At 47.8% G+C, this 22,592-nt stretch overlaps 1 protein-coding gene across 5 annotated transcripts in view; it reads right to left on the bottom strand.

Annotated features, from left to right (window-relative positions):
* The window catches only part of Kirrel3 (kirre like nephrin family adhesion molecule 3), a 553,650-nt gene that overhangs the window by 78,720 nt on the left and 452,338 nt on the right, over positions 1 to 22,592 (bottom strand). For all 5 annotated transcript variants that reach the window (XM_031344058.1, XM_031344060.1, XM_031344059.1 and 2 more), the window contains exons 3-4: positions 18,752 to 18,901; positions 13,190 to 13,339 (exon numbers count right to left, since the gene is read on the bottom strand). In XM_031344058.1, the coding sequence (XP_031199918.1) occupies positions 13,190 to 13,339; positions 18,752 to 18,901 (300 nt within the window). The remainder of the gene's footprint in view (positions 1 to 13,189; positions 13,340 to 18,751; positions 18,902 to 22,592) is intronic.

The following is a 22,592-nucleotide window of genomic DNA, read 5'->3' as shown; positions in this document are numbered from 1 at the left end:
TGATCCATCTATAAAATGGGTTATCTCCTGTGTCCTAGTGACTGTGTGTGGGAGGAAGTGAGCAGATGAAGTGGAGTGTTTGGGTTAGAGCAGAGCCAGCTTTTCTGGAGAAGGTGTATGGCCCTCCTCCTTCTCCCTTCTCATCACCACCATCGCCAGATGCCATCTGTGCCATCTCCCAGCCTTTCCTGACATATTTACATGGGACGATCTCCTTTATATAAACATTTGACCAATTTGTGAAAAGGCAAGTGTTTTGTTAATCTTCTCAGGTTGTAGGGCTCAGCTGTCTATTCTTGTGCGAGGGGGCCAGCTGTGTGTGTGAGTTTCTCAGGTCTGTGAAAAACCTGTTCCATATAGCCAGGGCAGCAGTCAAGCCCTGAGAGATGTGGCGAGAAGAGAGCGAAGCAGCCATCAATGGGACTCTAGGGGACAGAAGGTTGATGTGGTTGTCTGGCTTCCAGGTTCACTAAGGGACAGGGCCTGCCAGGAAGGGCTTTCTGGAACCTTTAGATAAAACTCTGGGATAAAACTCTTAGGATAAAACTCTGACTCTGTGGGCCATGAGGGTTCTGAAAGGCTTCTACAGCTCCCAGAGGCTGCGTGGAGTCCTAGCCTCCAACCATGATTGAATGTGGGAGGGAAACAAGCAGTTGTGAGTCTGCACAGCATTTGGAGAGGGCCAGTTCTGATTCTGGCTCCTTCCCTTTCTTCTGTGAGCCTGGGCACCGTAATGGGCCTCTCTGGTGACACGAGCCTGCCTGATAGAGTTGGCAAGAGGGTAAGGGAATGCTCACATGTGAACTAATGGGGCCCTGGAAGGCATACAGAGGAACTAACTGGACTTGTCTTTGTTTTTCTTTTCCCCCACTCAGAAACAGCTGATACCCTGCCATTTCTGTGGACAGATGATGTGCCCAGTGGCGCATATCCAGGGGCAGCTGCCTGAGGTCTGGGAGCAACAGATTTGGGGATGGAGGTTTGAAGCTAGGTCCTATTGCTATGCTTATCAGCAATCTGGTCTGATGATCAGAATTGCCTGTGAGTGGATGCCACTGTCTTGAGCATGGGTATCCCAGCTCTGATGAAGCTGCCGCCCCTGCTCTGACACGTTGTCATGTCCTGTACCATCCCAGCATACGCCTTTTCTTCCTGATGGGAGCCTTGATGCACTCAGTTACAATTGCACCAAGTCTCAGCTTGCCTTTCATCTTGGTGAAAAGCCCTTCCCACTCCATATTAAACCACATAGGATACTGTCCAAGTTGGGCTTCCTTTAGGGAGGTGCCTGTGTCTTACTGGCATTGCCTGGACCTTTCAGTATGCTCTTTAGATGGTGAGCTATTTTTGCAGCTGGTGTTCATGGCATGAGGTTGACATTACCAAGGTCATACTAGGCTTTGCCTCCCCTTTTAACAGTCTGTATGCTCTGCATCATATCATGACATGCCCATGGCACATCAAGATCTTGTTAACAGGTTTGCAGCCTACATAAGGTTTCGTTGTTACTCAATGACTTCTGCTGTCTGTGACTCCTCTTGCAACCAGACCACCACCCTGGAGGTAGCACTGTGTCTTTACATATTCTCTGACTTTTGATCCGGGATGATATTCCACTGGTGGGGAGAGTTCTGTCTGTAGAGCCATGGCATACTGTGTTTTTTTGGAGATACTCGTTAAAGGGGGACATCTTGATGTGATTCTAGGTCTTCTCTGCATTGTCCTCTCCCTAAGGGCAGACCCCCAATTCCTAGAGCTCTGTCCCAGAATAAGATACTCCATCTGTGGATAAATTCATTTTATCCCTGTAGAAACCGGCACTCGGGAAACTCAGTGTCTGCTTGAATACTCCAAGAGACAGAGCGCTTACCACTTCACTAAGCTCAGACTCTCAGTTTTAATTGCTAAGATAAAACACATCTTGCCCAGCCTGGTTCCGCTCTTGAGCTCCATGAAATAAATCTATTTTCCTTCTTCAAATATTTGAGAGCGAGCGTCTCCCTTTCAAGTCTTCTCTGCGGCAACTTCCCCACTTAGTTTTTTCCCCACTTAATTTTTTCCTTTTTCCATCTTTTCTCATGTGTGCTTACACATGTGTAGGCACAGATGTGTGTGAATATACAGACATTTGAGTGTGTATACAATACAAGAGGTTGATGTTGGGAATTGGTCTAGATCTCTCTGCTCTTCCACCATAGTCAATGAGGCAGAGTCTTTCAATCAAACCCAGAGCTCACTGATAATGGCTAGTCCCACTAGCCAATTTGCTGTGGGGAATCTCCTGTCTCTGCTTTCCAAGGCTGGAATTACAGATGAGACACCACCCTCACTTAGCATTTATGTGGTGACCTCTGTTCCTCACTTCTGCACAGCAAGCAGTTAACCACTGAGCCATCTTCCCAGCCCCTCCCCCTGTTCATTTAAATGTGCATTTAGTACATACCTTATATCTTTAAATGCCTGAACCAAGGACTGGGTCTGTGTCTATCAGGATGTACTGACCTCTCAGCACTTCCTGCAGTTGTTTTTAATGTGTCTTCTCTCAAGGTGATGACAATTCTGCTGGTGCCCCTAGGTCAGTGTATCAGAGTAAATGGCTGGACGTTGGATATAGAGGGAGACATGAGGCTCAGCTGGGTCTCCTAAGGATCTGCAGTGTTTGTCCTGTCCCTGGTTGTGTTAGCCATCCCTAGAACCTGTGGGGATGGTATGAGGAAGATAGCTTCCAGAGCTGTACTGATTCCTGGGGAAGCTTGTAAAGGCCTCATAGATACCCATATGCACATGGCTGGACCAATTGAAGCAACACAGTAACAGAGCTGTGGCCATCCCCACTCCAGAAGCAACAAGATATGTGCATGCGTGCTTTGCCTGCATTTATGGACATGAATTGTGTGCAAGCCTGGTATCTGTAGAGACCAGAAGAGGGCGCCACATCCTATGTAACTGGAGTTACATAGGGTTGCAGATAGGCTGCCTGTAGATTTTAGGAACAGAGCCTGGGTCCTCTACAAGAACAAGTGTCCATAGCCACTGAGTTGTCTCTTCACTTACAGTGTGCCATCTTTTTTCTACATAAAATTAATCACTGGATGCTGGAGAGTTGGCTCAATTGGTAAAGGGTCCTGTGTAGGCTTGAGGACCTGAGATCAGATTTCTAGCAAGCACAGAAACAGCTGGGCATGTACATCTGTAACAACAGTCCTGGGTTGAGAGGATGGGAGGATGAAGAAACAGATGGGTCCCTGGAAGCTCACAGTTAGCCACCTTAATTAAGTTAGTGAGTACAAGTTCAGCAAGAGACCCTGCCTAAAAAAAAGAGAAAAGTCTGGAGAGGGATGGATCAAGACACTCAGCATTGACCTCTGGCTTCTGCATGCAGCTGTGCCTATATGCACATACACACATCTGCACAAACCCCTGCCCCCCCCCCCCCCCCCCAGCCTACCTCCCCTCAAAAGACAAAGAGAACCTATTACTGTCTGGACCTAGCTTCTGGCCACAGGGCATTGCATGCCTCCTGCCTCTGTTGTATTTTGGCCTTGTATGAAGTGGTGGTTGCCCCCTTTGGGTTGGGGCCCTGCCCACTCTCCCAGGTCCCCACTCACCTTGTCTATGACCTCTGTGAATACGCTCCTAGAGTGGGGTGTGTGGATGTGTAACTTTGCCGCTAAATCTTTCCTAAAGCCCCACCCTCCCTCAGCCCACTGGCCGCCGGGGAAAGGCTTCTGTTGAACGGCGTTTTCCTTTCTCATTTCATGCTGTAATGGGGATTCATTGCCAGTTTTAAATCCATAATTTGCCATGAAAGCCTCATCTCAGGCCTGGGCTGAGGTCAGAGCAGAGCAGCGATGAGCTATTTTTAGCCCTTAGAGGGCTCCCTGTCCAACTCAGTCTTTCTAGACTCACCCTGGGCTGGCTCAGAGTCCCAGGGCTGACACCAGGATGCCAGGACAGGAAAGGGACGGTTCATTCATGTGTGGCATGGTATTTCTGCTCCACTCCTATCTGCAGTGACTCCTTCTCTGCATTTCATTTGTCATTGGGGGAAATCAATAGAGAAGCAGACTCAAACTGATGAACTGGCTTTCTATCTGCCCCTTTCTTCTCTGGGGCTGACAAAGGGTAAGAGTTAATACCTTTGTCACCTCACAAGAACGGGTCCATTTTCCAACAGCGACTGATCCCTTTGATCAACATTCTCACATTTTTCTACTAGGTGGGCACTGATCATGTAGCTGCACTCTTATTCCCTGTGTGTAGGGACACATAGTACCCATGTGTGTATATTCAGAGACCAAGGTGTCTATGTGTATGGTTACAGGTGCATGAGCAGGAGTTTGTTCAAATGGCCAGTAATTATCTAGATATCCTGAACAAGAAATCTGGCAGGGTGGCAGGACAGAGGTAGCTCTGCCTGGATATTAGAAGCAACCCATGCCAGAGGAACTAGCCCCACGAAAGGTAGGCTAGACCAGGGTTTTCTGCAGGCAGCTGATCCCTGGAGGTTGCACAGGGAAGCCATGGAGCTGCTGGTCTTACACCGAAGAGAGACTCCAGAGGATTTGGTCTTGACTTTTGCAGATCTCTGTGGTGTGACATTTGCTGAGTAGGTACGCATACTCTGCATGGCTCAGGGTCATGCTTGACTAAAACTGTGAAAGTACAGTATATTATCCTTGCTCTCAGAAGCCAGGGAAGAGGGACTCAGGGAACAATACCCTTTGTGTGGACCCCCAAATCCTGAATGGCTATGTGAGTGTCACAGGTAAAGTGTGGGATGGATTTCCACTTCACCTTTTCAAGCTCCTGGATCTACCAGGGAGAAGGTTGCCAGAGCTGTTAAACACCGTGGTGCTGTATCTCACACTGGGCAGTGGCAGGGCTAGGGGTAGGTGAGAGGATGTTTAGGATGACATAGGAGTAAAGGAAGTAGAACAAAAGATTTCAGATACAGGATGAGGGCACAGGTGTTGGTGTATTACTCGGTGTTCCTCCGAGGAGTGAGTTATGGGAGGTGAGCCATTTTATCAGCTGGAAATACCAAAGCATCGGTGAGTTTCTTAATGAGAGATCCGGGCATTCTTAGTGACACAATCAGAGAATGTGTGATTTTGAGTCCCTGGCTGGACCTCCTGTTCTGTGTGGACCTGGAGAGTTGCCACTGTTCTGGGTATGGTGACATCACACTTTAGGGGCATGCCCTGGTGGGCCTCAGTCCCCTGGAGGTGGAGATGGGGACACTGAGGTGGGTAGATGGAAAGTATTAAGACGGTGAGGTCTCAAGGCAGGAGACTGAGTTCCCTTGTGTGTGCAGCAGATCCCAACTGCGCTCCTTGGGAGCTCCCTGCGCTCCTTGGGAGCTCCCTGCTTTTCCCTGTCCTTGGTTTGAAAATCCAAGAAGCTTAGGGGAGGTCCTTTTGGAATGTCACTTCCAGCTTTAAATAGTGAGGCTCTGGACAGGCCACATTAGGCTTCCAGCTCACTTGTGAAGTACAGGCCTGGTACTGGCTTCTCAGCTCTTGAAGAGTAGCCTGTCTGCCTCTGCTGTCTACCCGGTGTGTGGGCAGGGAATGAAAGCTTCAGGTATGCCTCAAGCCGTGATGGCCCTATAGGCCTCCTGGAGCTGTGGGAGTGGTTTAGTTCTCTGATGGTGTCTCTCCATGGTAGATGGTTCATGTTTGTCTCAAGCCCTGCTGGCTCTCTAGGTCTCCAGGAACTGTGGGAGTGGTTTAGTTCTCTGATGGCTTCTCTCCATGGTAGATGGTTCTAGCTAGGGAGGAGCCCCATGTCCAAAGAGGTGTAAATGACAAGTGTCACAGAGTGACCCAACCCTGTAGGTCAGCATTCTGTAAGCCAGGAGTTCCCTTATCTCCCCTGGCCTCATTAATTATGGTGTAGATACTCAGGGTGGCACAGAACCCAATTGTAGATCCCAGAGATCACTGTCTTGAACTCCTGAGCCCGAGTCTTTGAATTTAGAAGAGAAGGGTTTCAGTCAGTCAGTCTGGCAACTCCATAGCTTTTAGTCTTGTTCATTTTGTCACCTGAGAGAGCAGGTAAGAAGAGTTACACCAGAAAAGAAGGAGTGGGTAATGGCTAAAAGGAAGGGAATGGGAGGGTACTAGGGGTGGTCTGGGCCACCCGGAAGGGCACAGCAAGCGAGGGAAGAGCCTGGTGTCCAGTGGAGTGTCCCAGAGATGGTGCAGACTACCCAGGCTGCCTCCCAGATGGAACTTGGGTAGATAAGTATGTTTTTCTGTGTGATTTTTTTTCTCTCTCCTCTCCCATTTCTGGCTTGTTTGCTGCACCTATTCAGGAGTGATTGAGGGTAATGAATGTGGCAGGAAACAGGCACACAGCCCAAATGAGATACAGCACCTAAGACCAGGCCACAGCCCAGGCTAAACAGACTTAATAAGGAGATAAAGAATCAATTCCGCTTGTCTTCCCTGCATGTGCCTGGGAGGGACCTCCGGGAATCCAGCTTCCTGCCTGCTGTTTCTGTGAAGGAGCTTCTCTAGGCCTGAAGCTGGTGATCTGGGAAGGAGGGTTTGCTGGGTGGTGATTCTCGGCACTGAACAGTAATAGCAGCAATAGAACTAGATAATATAATAACAGCCATATGCTTTCATGTCTTGCTGTGGATCAGGCACTATTTTGAGACATGCTTGCATATGCTGCTTCATTAAGTCATTCTTGTCACCACGAAGACACTATGGTTATGTCTCCCGCTTCATATGCAGGCACAGGGGAGCTGAGTAACTTGATCAAGGTTACACAGCTGGTAAAGGAATACAGCCAGCTTTCTAAGTGCGGACAATCTGGCTTCCAGAGTCTGAGCTCTAAACCATGAGAGGCTCTAGTGGCTCTCCAACTATTATCCAACATACCACACCACACCGTGTCACATCACACCACACTATACCACGCCATGACATGCTACACAACCCAACAGAACACTAGGTACTACAATATCACACTATACAACCAAACAGCGCAAGACACCATACCATTCTACATAGACCCACACCGTTTGATACTACACCATACAAAACCACATACGGTCATACTACATACTACCACACCACATAGGGCTACACCATTCGACACCATACCACACCACACACTACCACACCACAAAACACCATATCACACAACACCAACATGGCACAATATCATGTCATACAATACCATACCATATAATATCACCCCCAAAAAACACAGTATCTACAATATAATACTGTGTCGCAGGACCTCACACCACACAATGCATATATGTGTTATAACACATATAACACTATACAATATAATAATTACTCTGAATCACACCATACAATACCATATCATACAACGCCAAGCCACGCTATTCATGTGAGCATGGCACCACTCTCTGCTTACACTATCCTTCCTCTAGCTGTCCCCAAGCCCTGTTGCTTCAATTGCCATAATGACATTCACTGAACACCCAGTGTGTATTTCCAGGCCAGGTATGAAGATTGCTAAATGCTCCTGTCAGGCTCCATGTTAGAAGCAGACAGAAAAAAAAGTCACTCTCAATATAAGATGTTGTTGCCATGGAGCCTACAGATGACAGAAGAAGCACAGAGGACAATAGTCAGGCTACGAGATCTTCAGGAATGATCTTCCTAGAAGAGGTGATGCCTGAAGTGTATCTTGTCAGATAGACAGCATTTAGCCAAGGGAAGATGCAGAAATAGCTGTAGGAAGGGCTGGAGGCAGGCTCTGAAGCACTGTGAGCAAAGCAGGTGTTTGGGGGCTAAGGGGTTATGAATGATACTGGGGAGAAGGAAGATGACACATGTCAGGGACCTTATGGGTCATGGCAGGCATTCTGGGTCCTGTTGTATGGAGACAAATTCCCCCTACTTCTCTGAAATGTTTCAACTGTCCCTACATATGTATCATTTTATATCAAGTAGCTCAGGGTGGGGTTGTCCCAACCAGTACCTAGATTCAGAACCATCTAGAAGCCAGTGCTCATCTGTACTGTATCAGCTCTACATCCATGATTGGAAGTGCTCAAGTTAGTCACAGCTCCTCTCTGTAGCCTTTTATAGTTTTGGAATTAAGAACTGAGAGCTTGTGATGGCTAATCTTCATTGCTAACTTGACTAGATTTAGAACCTTTAGGAGTCACACCTTTGGGCATGTGTGTGAGAGTGTTTTTAGAGAGAATTAATGAAGGAGGAAACACCCAGCCTGAATGTAGGTGGCTCTATCCACTGAGGAGGTGGACCATACAATAAAAGGAATAAAAAAAGGGGGGGAGCTGAGTATGAACATTCATTCCTCTCTCGGCTTCTGATCTCCACGGGTGTGAAGAAACCTGGCCAGCGACACTTACCCCTTGGGCTAAACTTGTCCCATCTGCCGTGCCTTATCCCCTTAAGCTCTAGGCTGAAACAAATCCTCTCTGAGTTAGGTTGCTTCTGTCTGTCATTTTGTCACAACAACAAGAGAAGTAACTAATTCAGAATTGCTGCCCATTCTGTGGGAGACATGTTAAGGAGAGTATCAGTTTGCGCTCTCAGCGTCTGGGACTTGATGGCACTGTGAAAGATTACTCTCTTTATCTTCACTGACTTAGTTTCTATCTTAAACATACTCATGTTTGGTTAGAAAACCTGACTTCTAATGGGAGCCTCAAAGATAGCAGAGTGAACATTAGACTGGGCTAGGAGGACAAGGACATGGGAGAACGGCCCGGGCAAAGCCCTTTTAATAACAAGCAGACATCCAACCTCCTTTTCTCACTGTGGTCCTCCTTCCTCAGCTTACTCGTTTCCTTTGCATGGCATTTATTACCTGGAAACATTCTAATGACACAGTTTACTTGCTGAATCTGACTGTCATTTGTCAGCTGCCTTGTACCCGGCTAAATATAAGCTTCACTGCTCCAAAGATGGCTTTGTCTTCCACTTACTGAGGAATCGTGAACAACTAGAAATGAAAAGCATTGGGGACACATTTCATGATCAAACCCATGGTCTTCACTTCCTCTATGGTGGAAGTCTTGGCTACCTGAGTCTTCTGGCATTTGGAAAGATCAAGTGTAATGGTGCCCTACAGTCCTGACCCTGAAGCTCCTGCTCATGGTACGAGTGTAGGTACTGGCATGCAAACATTGGTATATTGTTTTAAGATGGATGGAGTGCCACACAATTTTTTGTTAGATGGCACGCTCTTTCCTCATCCAGGGTTCCTCCTCCACAGGGTTCCTCCTCCAGTTCCATAGCTCTACGCATGTATGTATGGGTCTTGTGGCGTCCATCTAAGCCACCGATTCTTAAGCTAATGTTGTGACCCTTTAATACAGTAAATGATTTCTATTGATAATCATAACTGTAATGTTGCTACTGTTATGAATCATAATGTAAATATCTGAAATGCAAGATATCTGACATATGACCCCTGTGAAAGGGTCGTCTGACCCCCCAAAGGGGCTGTGACTCATAGGATGAGAACTGCTGATCTAAGCCGAGCTGCCGCAGAGATGGCTAAGGGTGTGTGAAAGCTGGGTACCCAAGGGAGGCTTGGCCCAAGGTCTGACGGGACTTTTTGAGGTCTTGGTTCCTAGCTTCAAGGTGGACTGCTGTCTAAAACATCTCGAGCAGTTACCTTCTCTGCCTCAGGCACCACTTGGATCTTGGCTCCAGTGGGGAATGGCCCATTTTCCTAAAATAGTTGGTGCAGCATACCATACTGGATTCTTTTGACTGGAAATAAGGCTTTTGGGAGCTGAATAATTCTTAGACACTGTTTGTTTAGTCATCACTTCATATTTCACAGGCCAAGAAACTGGGACCCAGAGAGGTTGAGTAATGGTGTCAGGGTCACACAGCTGACTTGAAATCTGAGGTTCTTTCCTGGATAGCAGGACTTCCTGAGTTGATGCGTGTCTGGAAAGATCTTGGTGCTGACATGGGCTGAGTCAAGGGTAGCCCTTGGCAGCTGGCTGGATTGCTGGGGGGAACTCAAGCGACTATAACCAGGGTTATAGCTTCCTTGTCTGGGGTGCTCAGCTTCATAGGTACAATTCACTCCCCCTCACCCCCTTGTTCTCTGGCTCCTTTCTCCTCTGCCTCCCAGGGAAGGGAAAGCTCTGCTCAGTCACTTCTTGCCTGATTACATCTGAGTGCTGCAAACACAACGCTAATTAATGTGTCTGTGACTCTGGGCTTGGCTGCTGGGCTGGTCCCCATTCCCTCCCTGAGATAGGCAGGCTTGGAGAGCTGGCCCCCTGGCTTCTTTGAGCTCATTGCCCACAGATGCATATTTTAACAGTGCACATCTGCTGGCTATATAATCTCTCGTATTTGCCCTCCTCACTTGGCGCTTTGATGGAAGACCTCCAGGGGGACTCCCTGTGTTCCAGCCAGAGTGTTTGCTTTGCGATTTTGCCGGAATACCATCTGATTCTGCCCTCACATCTTCTGCAGGTTCTAATCAAGCTCTTACTTTATTTAATTAAAAATCTATCTCAGGCAAATACAGAGTAAATTAGGAAGCTCTCCTATTCCTGGAACACAGGGAAAGCTCCCCTCCTCAGGGAACTGGCCCAGACACTTTCCTGGGCTGAGGTATCAGACTGTAGCTAGTAGGGGGCCTTGGCTAGTTGGGAAGGAAAGCAGCTTTAGCAACCTTAAGGGTCCTTAACAACCATTGTTATCTGTTTTATCCCCAGACCAGGAACCCTTTCCAGTGGCAAGGTTGGCTACCGGTTAGAGGTGCTAGGAGGGGGATCCCTGCACTATCAGGAGCCTACAGAGGATCTGGAAGACTAGCAGAGACCCTCAGACTCCCTGAGGCTGGGAAGTGGAAACTCTCCCCCTGCAGAAATAGCTGAAGCCCTGAATGTGAAGCCTGGTAGCCGTCCCCCCACCCCCAGATCCAGTTTGCTTGGGAAAATGGCTGATGTAAGGAGCTTCCGTTCCCTCTGCAGGAATCCACTCAGAGTACCCTGATGGGCCGTTACCATTTAGTCTTCCAGCTGACCAGCAAATATCCCAAACACACGAACCCAGCTCCATGCCCTAGGCCCAGTGCCAGGCCAAGGCTTTGACAGACACACAGAGAAGAATGAATGTCTTTTAGAGGTGACCCCAAAACAAATTTGGGTCTGTTCAGATTGAATCCCAAGGCCCTGTTCTGAGAAGGCTGGCTTTTAACCAGGAGGACAGATGACATTCTGCTGGCATTTGGGATCCAGAAGACTGGGCAAGGAGCATTGGTCTGGAGCTAGGAAATGTGGATTCGATTTGAAATGTTAATTAAGCTGTGCGACAGTCTGCGCACATCTTTGCCTCTCTGAGTCTCCCCAAAAGTTTATCAGTAAAGCATATGCAATAATATGGAGCTTCAGTATAGCTTCAGTGTACTTTGTTGATTAACTGAGATTGTAGGGAGTGAGGAGGCTTAAGTGTCCAGGCTTGGCTCGTGAGTCTCCTGTATCTCTAGGGCAAGGTAGCTCCTGTTTCAGCTCCTGCATGGTGTCCCTGGAACGGATCACGCCTAGGTCCTCTCTTTCCAGCACTCTCTGGCAGTCTCATGGAGGGAGTGAGGAAGCAGAGGAAAGTTTTCTGAGGACAGAAGCTGAGTAGTATCTGAAGGTGAACATCCTGCAGCTTCACATGGCAGCTCTGTTCTGCCAGTTTGCAGTCCATGCGCCAACCAGGAAACACACCCAGGCTTCCCCGTCTCCTCTCTCAGCCCTACAGGGCAATCCTTTCTCAACTTAGCCCCAATCTCAAGGGGGAAAAGAAAATGGCTCCTGCTACCTGTAGTGTCCTTGTCTCTCCTGTAAAGCATATCTTGCCTGGTCCCCATCTTCAAACCCCTCTGCTCTGCAAAGGGCTTTCCTACCTCTTTTCTGCCAGGCATAGCTAGCTCCCAGATTGGGGTGGGTGAGGTTCTGAAGCTGACCCTCTCAGCCTCCGCTCAAGGCCAAGCTGCTAAATGGTCCTCTGTGGCCTGTCTGCTGTTGTAGATGGAATCATGCACCCCTTGTGTTTAGCTGTGTAGATCTGAAGATAACCCGACACGCTCTTAAATATTTCATCTCAGAGCATGAGTAGCATCCCAGCTGCTGACTCTGTCATCAGCGCTCCATAGCAGCTGCCAGGAGGCAGCCAAGGCCAGGCTGGGGCTTCTCTCTCTTGCCTACCCAGGCCCTATCCACGTGGACCTGGCAGAGATGCAACCCTAGGAGGCCGCAGAGGTAGAACAAAGAGCTCAGGCAGGGAGACCCTGGTCCAGACCTTCTGCTTTTCTGAGCCTCAGTTTCTCACTGGAGTAACAATCTGTGACCCAGGCTGGATGAGCTTTGAGAGCTGCTGGGAACTGCTTTGAAACCACAAATGATTATCACTTATGTGAAAGGACGGTTTCCCTACAGCCTTTTTCTCTGGAAAATGTAGCCAGAGGAAGGAGGTGACAGGACTGAACTCTTAACCAAAATTGGAAAGCTTAAGGCGCCATCGAGCAAGTCCCCACCTCACCACATCTTCTGGCAGGCCTGTCCTAATGGGGGAATGGAGACCTTTTTAGGAAGGTTGCCCAGCAACATTTGAAAAAAAAAAATAGATCAAGGTGGGAAATTGTAAGAGTAAGGACATGAAATGAAATCACACTGGAATGCCCTGAGAACCAGGACTCCGAGGGGACCAGGGTGGAAAGCCTCTGGAACAAGGGTCTTTGCTGATCCTTGTGCACACTGAAGTCATGGGGGACTACACTTGAGGCTCATTTTTAAGAGGGATCAGGACATATAGAGCTTTGCTGGCTCTTTTGGAGGTCAGTTCTGGAAGAAAGGTCTTCAGATTCTGTCAGAGTCTTTTCTAGACAAGCAGTGCTGCAGCAGGCCTGGCCTCATGTACACTGCAGAGCACCTAGGACCCTCATGTATTCCCCAAAGTGCCTCCAAATACATGGGGGAGGACAATAATAGGCTGGTGGCAATATGATTTCCTAAGGTAGGGGACATTTACCTGTCCCCTTTGAATGGGAAGAGAGAGAAGAGGGCAGAAGTAGGTGGAGCCAGATGGAATGAAACCCAAAGGTGAGTCTCCCATGACTAACTTTGTAGAAGGATCCTCCAGCAGCTGAACTGTTGGTGCGTCTCAGAGTCCTCATGCCATCCATGCATGCTTGCATGTAGGTGACTTACCCAGGACTGTGAGTCGCGCAGGGCGGGACCGGATGGCAGCCTGGATGGCCTGGCACTCATATATGGCATCATCCTGCAGCTCAGCCCTCAGGATCTTCAGGTGATGTTCTCCTGAGAGGTGGTTCCCCACCACCAGGTACTGGGGGTAACCTGGAGAGAAAGCAGAGAGCTGTAAGAGATCAGAATAGCCTGGTTGCCAATTTCCAGGAGGTGGGGCATTTGGAGATGTTGTGACCTTTTAGATTGAATGGCTTAAAAAAAAAATCTCTCTTGCAAAAGGAAATACACATCTAGTGAACAGTGGCTCAGGCAGAGGTCTTCCTATCTGACTTCTTCCTTTCTGCCAGAGGCAAATCCTTCTGGAAAGTTGGCTAGAGGGTCTGATGCCTGGCCTGGGTAGAGCTGAGCTCAGGTGGCCTTTTGGTGACTAAATACACTGGAAGCTTTATTTCTATAGTAAGACCTCAGAGTAGCTTCCTTCTTGGTTCCTTCCCTAACTCACAGGGCCATTTACCCCCAACAACCCCAGACTTTTGTTTCTTTATTTTTTTTAAAAATTCCTTTTTTCTCTTTTTTACTTGCTTGTTTGTTTCTTTGTATGTGTGTGTGTGTGAACATAGATATGCCACTCACATGGAGGTCAGAGGACTTGTGGGTGTCAGTTCTCTCTATCATGTTGGTCCCAAGGATGGACCTCAGGTCCTCAGGCATAGCAACAGACACCTTTACTTGCTGAGCCATCTCATTGGCTCCCTCAGTGTGCTACCAGAGCCCCAACCTTCAGGCCCCTTTATTGATCCTTTTACTTTATGGATGACTCCCACGTTTCCTCCTGTTTGCCTGTGTATTGCTAATTTATTTCATGGGCTAAAATGATTGGGTCTTCAGAGGGAAAAGAGAACAGTAACACCTCCCTTCCTAGCTCAGGGGGAATGGGAGGGAGTGGGGCGGTGACAAAGAGGCAGGAGGCAGGACAGTGGGAGCCAACTGGCCCTTGCTCAGGCCTTTGATCTCTGTGAAACCCAACATAAAAGCAAGAATTTCAGTGTGTGTGTGTGTGTGTGTGTGTGTATACACCTGTGATTCTAAGTTCTAAGGAAAATGGGAGTAGTCAGTGTTAGAGACAAAGCATTGGACATGCTGATCAGGCAGGCATGGCTATGGGGTATTGGCTCTGGGAAGATGCTATCCATATTCAGTACTGTTTGGTAATGCGATGCAGAGGTGGGGAGGGGGGAGAAAGGAGAGGGAGTAGAGAGAGAAAGATTGGAGAGAGGGGAGGGAGAAAGACAATCTGAGATTCACAAATAAAAGAGAAAGCAAAAGAAAAACAGAAGAAGGGACAAGGGATTTATTTACTCAGAAGGCGTCAAGAGTGACTTCAGGGGAGTTTTGTCCCATGAATCTAAGAGTACAGAACATCCAGGAAAGCTGGGCACCATGCACCATGTACCATGCACCATACCTGCCCATTTCTGGGCATTCCTACCTCCCACCCCCAGGCCCCAGGGCCTGATTAAGCACTTAGGAGGCACTCAGGACACTTAGGAATTTGGGGCCGCAATACATACACACTGGTGATGAATAATAGATAAGTAAAAGTTTGAAGGCAATGAATCATTCAGCAGTTGCTGCGGCCAGCAGGATGAATGCAAACACAGACTACAGCCGTGGCCATAGACAGGCCCTTGCTCTCTCTGTGGTCTTGGGCACTAAGCCTCTTCGTTCGAGCTATCAGGATGTTATCCATCTACTCCTGGACTGAGTTTTGCTTTCCCCACAGCCTTTGCACTATTGGATCATTCATGGGCTCCTTCTTTTGGTTCTGCCCTGGTTGCTTTCATTCCTCATTCACTCTGGATAAGCTAAGGGTGGATGAGAAATGGGACAGGGTGGGTGACTGTACCAGGACCCATTGGTGCCTATCCTTGGTCATTGAGGTGGGGATCCACGGACTTCCAAAAGGTTTGACAACATATTCTGTGGGCTCTTCTACAACTGAGACCATGTTGTTCTCGTCATGGCACTAAAAGACCCTGCTTTCCACAGCTAAGCCAGGCCAACCAAAATGATGCCAAGGATCAGCTGCACCGAAGAAGGACATTGCCTACCCACCTCCCACTTGCCTGCCTTCTTCTGATGGGCAAAGGGAGTAAATCCAAGGAGATGAAGCAGGGTTGCCAACTGCTGCTGGCCTCTGTGCAGCTGTCCACCCTACCCTCCAGCCCAGCTCCCGTCCTGCTGTTCTGCAGTTAAGTCTGTCCCCCTGCAGGCATCTTGGATGGGACTGGATTTTTTGTTTTGTTTTGTTTTCATTGTTGTTGTCTTACAAGCCATCAGCAACAGGATTTCACTCTCATGAGCTGTGGAAAACATCAGTGATGGGTTTGTTTGTATTTGCCTAATTAGGCAGGGAGCTACGATGCTATCTCAAGGACTGGCAGCTTCTTTGGAAAACACACACAGGAACACAGCTTCCTAGGAATCTGTAGCTCTGTCCGCGGTATCCTTGCTCTGTATTTTCAAAGGAGACAAAGATTCAGAGCGTCTAGGTCATGGTGTGTAGGTTCAAACTCCCACTCATCTCTTCCTTGCTCTGTTACCTGGAGCTTTAGCTCTGTTGGGCCTCAGCTTCCATATCAGCAAAGTGGGGGCCGTATAGGTGGAAATTACAACAGGATAATCTATGTAAGCTGGCTTTGAACTTATGTCAGTTTTGCACTGACCTCCCCAAGTGCTAAAATTACAGGTATCAGTTACCATGCCCACCCTATCCTCTATACATGTTAATTTAAATACAAATGATGGCAGAGAAAAGGAGATGGCTCAGTGCAGGCATGAGGATCCATGTTCAGATCTCGAGCCACAAAAAGTTGAGTGTGGTGGTACTGGGAGCAAGGAACAGAGACCAGTAAATCCCTGTGGCTTACTGTCCAGTCAGTCTGGCCAACTGCTAAGCTCTAGGTTCAGTGAAAAAACCTGTCTGACTGAAGAAGACAGCCAACATTGACCTCTGGCTTATTCTATAAAGGTGGTTTGAATGAAAAGGCCTCCCTAAGCTCAGTAGACAGTAGTACTACTAGGGGGTGTGGCCTTGTTAGAGTAGGTGTGGTTTTATTGGAGGAAGTGTGCCACTGAAGGTAGGCTTTGAGGTTTCAAATGCTCAAGCCAGGCCCGGTGTTACTCTCTTCATACTGCCCGAGGATCCAGATGTAGAACTCTCAGCTCCTTCACCAGCACTATGTCTACCTTCATGCTGCTATGCTTCCCACCATGATGTTACTGGACTAAACTTATGAAACTATAAGCCAGTCCCAGTTAAAAGCTTTCTTTTGTAAGAGTTACTGTGGTCATGGTGTCTCTTTACAACAATAAAAGCCCCAAGGTAATACACATGGGTACACACACACACACACACACACACACACACACACACACACACACACATAACACACACACAGAGTGAAAAAAGTACAAATAGCATGAAGGTAGAGTAGAGGTGTCTGTTCTTGGAATAGAGCAGACAAGGTCTCATCCAATTAGATTGGTAAGATAGTTGAGTCAATTTGTTTTCTTCAACTGTTACTCTGTTCCCTTTTCAATTAAAGGGGGTATACCCTTTTCCTCCCTGTGGATAACCATGGATTCATGAGACATCTGAGAAGTACCTTTTAGGAGAAAATGCTCTCTCTGCACCCGAGAATGTACTGGCAAACATTTTCTTTCTGGTATCTCAGCCTCCATGACCAGAAAGACACTAATGTGTCAGCGAGAGACTCATGCCTGCTATACTGAGTTGGGTAACATGGTTAAAATGGAAGAGGACAGAGCCACAGCACCAGGAAGTCCTGCGACACTGGCTCTCAGTTCCCCTGTCTTATGCACTCACCAAGTCTTTGCTGAATTCAGCTGTATTCTGTGCTGTCCCTTTTGTACCAGGCCAGCCAGTGGTATGTATGGAACCTGTGAGAACCTATCATCATTATTGTCAGCATGGTGTTTTGTGGATAGATGATTAAACACAGGACAGATATTTCTCAGGGGCCTGAGCTTATGGGCTCTGCAGGAGAGTCTAGGGTCCATCTTCCTTAGTGACTGAGTCAGGCTGGAGAGGAGGCCAGCTCAGGCCATGGGTCAACTTGACGTTAGCACTAGCACCCAGATCCTGGATCCTAGAGAACCAGGCATGGAGCTTCAGATCAGAGATGCAATTATCTGTGCCTTGATGTCAATGCTATGATCTGTCCCAAATGACCGGGACTTCTACTTGGCCACTGACCTGATGAGACAAGGTCCTGAAAAAAGGCTGATAACCGCTGACTGGGTGCCCAGACAGCCCTCTTCATTAGTCCTAGTGTCGTTCCAAGCTCATGACTGTCCAGAGCATAAGCAATCCTCATTTGGGAAGGTCATCATATTCCCCCATCTCTCTAGGGTACTGAGAGATGAGTACCCTAGAACTGAGCATCTCTGAAGTTGGCTGGCTCCCATAACACTTAAACTTTATGGCAGCGCAGTATATTTTGGAGTTATTTTCGGGTGTTTTATCTCTGCTCAGCTGGGCGGCAGCATTAGGCCCATGACTGCTATTGACCATTGTTATAATGTTTCAATATACATTTTTTTGGCAAGGCATAACTCATATTTTAAAATATTAATTTCCCAGCCCCATTGTTTCCGAGTGCACTTCGATTTTTATTTTCCTGCAGCTGTACAGCATGAATGAGGAGAAACTACTTCCCTGTTGAATGCATACCTCTCATCCATCCACTACCCCTAGACGTTCCCAGATGACAGGTGAGTGACACCCAGATCCATCCTTCTGAATTTCATCATGCATTTCAGCCCAGCAATCAGCCCGTTGCGCGCCCAGCCCAGGGTGGAGTAATGACAGAATGGTCAAGTAACATGGAATGGCTGCATTTTTTTTTTTTTTTTTTATGTCCTGGGGAAAGGGTAGGTTGGCAAGTTGTTTGGATGAGCTTCTGAAATATCCACACAAAGTAGTTACCAAATGATATGGCCTGGCACAAACTACAGAGTTGATGTGCCAGTCAGTAGCAGCTGCAGGAGGCCCCCATGGTGCAGCTTGCCCCAGTGGCTGAACAAGGTTGGCAGTTAATATAAACCCTTCCCTGTCTTTTCTTCCCATTATGAAATGAATCCTGGGAGAAGCAGATTTTCTTGTGAGTTTTCAGTTCATTGGCTCTCTCCTTGGGTGGGAAGCTGGATCATGCTTTGATAAATGAGGATTCATTTAGGGCCAAGAAACGGGAGTGCATGATGTTTGGAAATCAGACTTCGTGGTGATCACATTGGCTTTGGAATGAATTCTGTTCGGGTTTGGGACCAGCCATCAGAGTGGAGAATCGGTACTCTTAGCCTGAGGCACCTGGGTTCCTCGGGAATCTAGATCCAGGTCTGGGCTGTCAGGAGAGTCGCAGAGCTGGCTGGATATTTGAGCCACGAATGGAACATGGAGTTCCATAGTGGGACAGATAGGGTGAGGCAGTGTATGTACTGAGCCTTTTTGTATGGGTGGGGGAATCTGGAAGTACTCACTTGAAAGGTCTCTGCCTACACCCAGAGCCAGGCCATCTTTGATCCACAGGACGAAGCCATCATACTCAGGGATAGCACACAGCAGAGTCACTGGCTGTCCTGACACCACCACTTGGTCCTGGGGTTGCTGGCTGAAGGAGTAGACTTGGCCTGTGGAGAACGAAGCACAGTGGTCAGTCAGTGTGGCTAGCAGTGCCCTTCACTGCTCTGGAATCAGAGCCAGGCTGTCCAGAGGACCCAACTGTAGCCAAGTCCCCCTCTTTCAGGGGCTTGCATGAGACTCCAGACTCCAGACTTTCTCTTATGCAACCCCAGTGCTGACCTTCTGGATGAACCTCAGTCACCATGAAGTGTGCCAAATCCCTTCTCCGTGTTCGACTCCCACCTAACTTCACTTGCTCAGGTGAAGCAAGTGAAGCATATGGTTCTAGTTCAACCTGGCAATCCAGGCGATTGGTGATTAGTATAGAGCCTTAGCAGGACCATCTGGTAGCCATCCCTACCTAGAGTCTTCTTTCCTTTTTAAAAAAAAATATTTATTTATTTTATCTACATGAGTACACGGTAGCTGTCTTTAGACACACCAGAAAAGAGCATCAGATCTCATTGCAGATGGTTGTGAGCCACCACATGGTTGCTGGGAATTGAGCTCAGGACCTCTGGAAGAACAGCCAGCACTCTTAACGTCTGAGCCATCTCTTCAGCCCCCTTCTTTCATTTTCTAAGGTTGGCTCTTACAGTCTCCCTCTTGGGAATCTCTTGGAAGCCCATGCCTCTCACCCACACTTCAAAGCAAGATGCCACAACTGTCAAAGTTCTAGGTTCCTATTTTATTAAACGAATAGTTTGCTGCACATGTGAGATGCCAGGCTCTGTGCATCTTCAGACATCAGCTCATGAATTCTCATTCTGTTAGCAGTGTAATCATAGTAAACACTGTCTCTGTGTGGAGATGGGGAGGTTGGCGTAAGTATGGGACAAAAGAGAGTAGTGCCGAGCGGACTCAGTACTGCTAATGCTGGGCATGCTGCCTGGGGGGATTGTGCTAACAGCACCCCTCAGAGTATCAGCAGACAGCTCTGCAAAACTGGAAACTGAGGTGTTTGTCAATGGCTCTCTGTGTCAGGTTGGGGGCTGCGAATCTGCCTCATTCTGTCTCTGAGGGTTGCTCTCATCTGTTGAATTGGGCTCCATGCAGCTTCCAAAGCATGGGCTTGGGGAAGGTAAGGAGGTAACATGGTCTGTGTGCCTGGGAGACCACAAAGCGTGGACAGTGGGTCACTGATAGATCTGAGATGACTGCAGTCAGAACTTTCCACATGCCCTTCTCCTAGAGAAGATGTAATGTAATTTTTTAGGGCAGAAAAAAAATCACTATTTTATAACAAAGAAACCAGGATCAGAGAGGCACAACAACAGGGTCACACAGATAGTGAGTGGTGGACTGGGGCTTGAATGGGGTCCACTTGAGTTTTGAGCCCTCAGTTTGTTCCCATCCCAGCCCTGAAGACACAGACATTCTGTGGGAGGGAAAGGAACCTGGGAGCCAGCTGCCACCTCCTTCCCACAGCACCACAGATGACCTGGACTTGGATCACCATCCCATACAAGATGGTGGGCATAGGGAGAGCTGAGGTGCAGGGGAGGTGCATGAGGTCCCTAGGGCAGCAGAAAGTGGGGGTAGCAGGCAGGTCTGGAGTTCACAGCCTGGTGGGATCTTAGCAACCTCTCTGAGGAGTCTTATTAAAAATAAAATTGGCCTAGAATTGTGGAAGTAACCCTTTTTATTCTGACTTGAGCTTTACAAATTAGATTACAGAGGATATTTTAATCAGCTCTGGGTAGTGGGTTTTTCCCTTACTCTGTCTCTTCAACTTTTCTGTTGTAATTAGGCTCTTTCTGATGCCAAAACACAAAAGAGGAAAAGATGAGACAGAAGAGGAAGAGGAGTGAAAGGAAGAGCCATAAAGTAGGGGTCCAGACAGGAATGAAGGAGAGTGGGAGAGGGTGAGGGAGGACAAGAGGCAGAAGAGAGAAAGGGAGAAGAGATGGGAAGAGGAGGGGGAGAATAGATGAGGAGAGAGATAGGAGGAGGGAGAAGGATTAAGAGGAAGGAGGGAAGAGGAGGAGGGAAAAAGGAGGAAGGAGAAGGAAGGAGGGAGAAGGGGAAGGAGGAGGAAGAAGACAAGTGGGAAGAAGAGAAGAGGAAAGGATGGAGAATAGGGAGGAAAAGCTAGTGAAGAGGAGGGAGAAGAAAAGGAATTGTCAGGAGGAGGAATAAGGAAGGAGAAATGGAGGGGAGGGAAGACGGGAGGAGGAAAAGGATGATGAGTAGGAACAGGGGGGCAGAGAGCATAGAGGGGAAGTAGATGATGCATGGAGAAGTAAGGAGAGGAAGAAGAGGAGGGGGAGGCAGGGAGGACACCTTTTCTAGGCGTCTGTCCCCACTCTAATCTTTTATCCTGGAATCTTTTGCAAGGACAGTGTTAAGAGCAGCTCCAGCAGCAGCCAACGCTCTTGTGTTCAGAGAGAATTATCAGGCTGTCAGCCGGGGGGCTAAAGGGACTGTAATGAAAAAGCCCTAAAAGAAGTGGTGCCTGGGCTTCCAAATGTCCTTTATTAGGAGCTTCAGCAGGAGTTCACTGTCCATTCTTCACACCCCATTCTTTTTATGCTTGGTAGAAGGAGAAGGAGGCATTGTTGAAGATGCTTGGAGCATCCATTTATGGGGGCAAGGATCAGTCCTAAATGGTTATCCTGAAAATCAGCAGAGGTGGATGGTATGGGACACTGGGAGGCGAGGACAGTGACAATATTGGGTGAGCAGGGTTAACTCTAAGTAATCACAAGACCACAAGAGAGGGTGTCTCAGAATCAGGAGTTGGAGTAGATGCAAGATCCTCCTAGTAACACCAGGAGGGCAAAGCAGGAGAGGCCAGAGAACTACTTAGGTGCAGTTCTGATTGAGGCTACATGGGGTCTTAGTCACCACTGTCTATGTTTAGACCTACTTGGATTTTCTGTGGAAAACATGTTTCTGGGGATGAGGAGGGCACAGAGTTCTCAAAACCATCCAAAAGATATGATTTGCAATTTATTTTGGGGGGTAGAGTAGGAGCTGAGTTCCCCCAATCAACAGCTTTCTAATTTTAATATTTTCACACTATGTTCAGGCCACTAAAGTTACTTTGGTACTCAGTACCAGGTGTGGGATACAGGGCTTCCCCAACAGCATAGGCTATTGTCATTACGTCTGGTAACTGATGAGATAGTAAAACTTGATATTATGAAGACACGTCATACTTAGGTTGTAGAAATCAAGCCAGAACTGGACTGAAGATTTTATTTCTGTTGGCTACATTTCAGAATGCTAGATGGAGCTATGCAGGCTGCAGAAGGAAAAGCACTAATGGAATTATCCAGTGGTGAACCCTGAATGTTACGGGATTGACTTGCCAAACAAGATGTGCCCACTGGCATATTCGTGGCATGATGATTGGGAAGGCAAACAAGTGCCTTCTAATTAGATTTGGGGCATGCTCCAAAGAAGAAAAATGCACCTGACATGGTAAACCTGACCTGATACATGTGAAGCCCATGGCAAAGGAGGTCATAGGCTCCAGGAAGGGAGAGCTATTTAAATGGGCAAGATGTCAAACCTCCTTCTAAATCTTTACAGTTGTACCCACAGATTTCAATCTTGCCTTTAACATTGGCCGGAGAAGTTTCTTTTGTGCAGCAGCCAGCGTGTTGAGAATAAGTGACTGTTGTATGTTCATCCACAAATGAAATCTCTATATCATCTTCTATCCCCACTATCCCCACTCTTTTTTTTTTTTTT

Source organism: Mastomys coucha, unplaced genomic scaffold, assembly GCF_008632895.1.
Source record: "Mastomys coucha isolate ucsf_1 unplaced genomic scaffold, UCSF_Mcou_1 pScaffold23, whole genome shotgun sequence".
NCBI classification, from domain to species: Eukaryota; Metazoa; Chordata; class Mammalia; order Rodentia; family Muridae; genus Mastomys; species Mastomys coucha.
The sequence above is the reverse complement of the archived record's forward strand: the minus strand, read 5'-3'. Positions and strand labels throughout refer to the sequence as shown.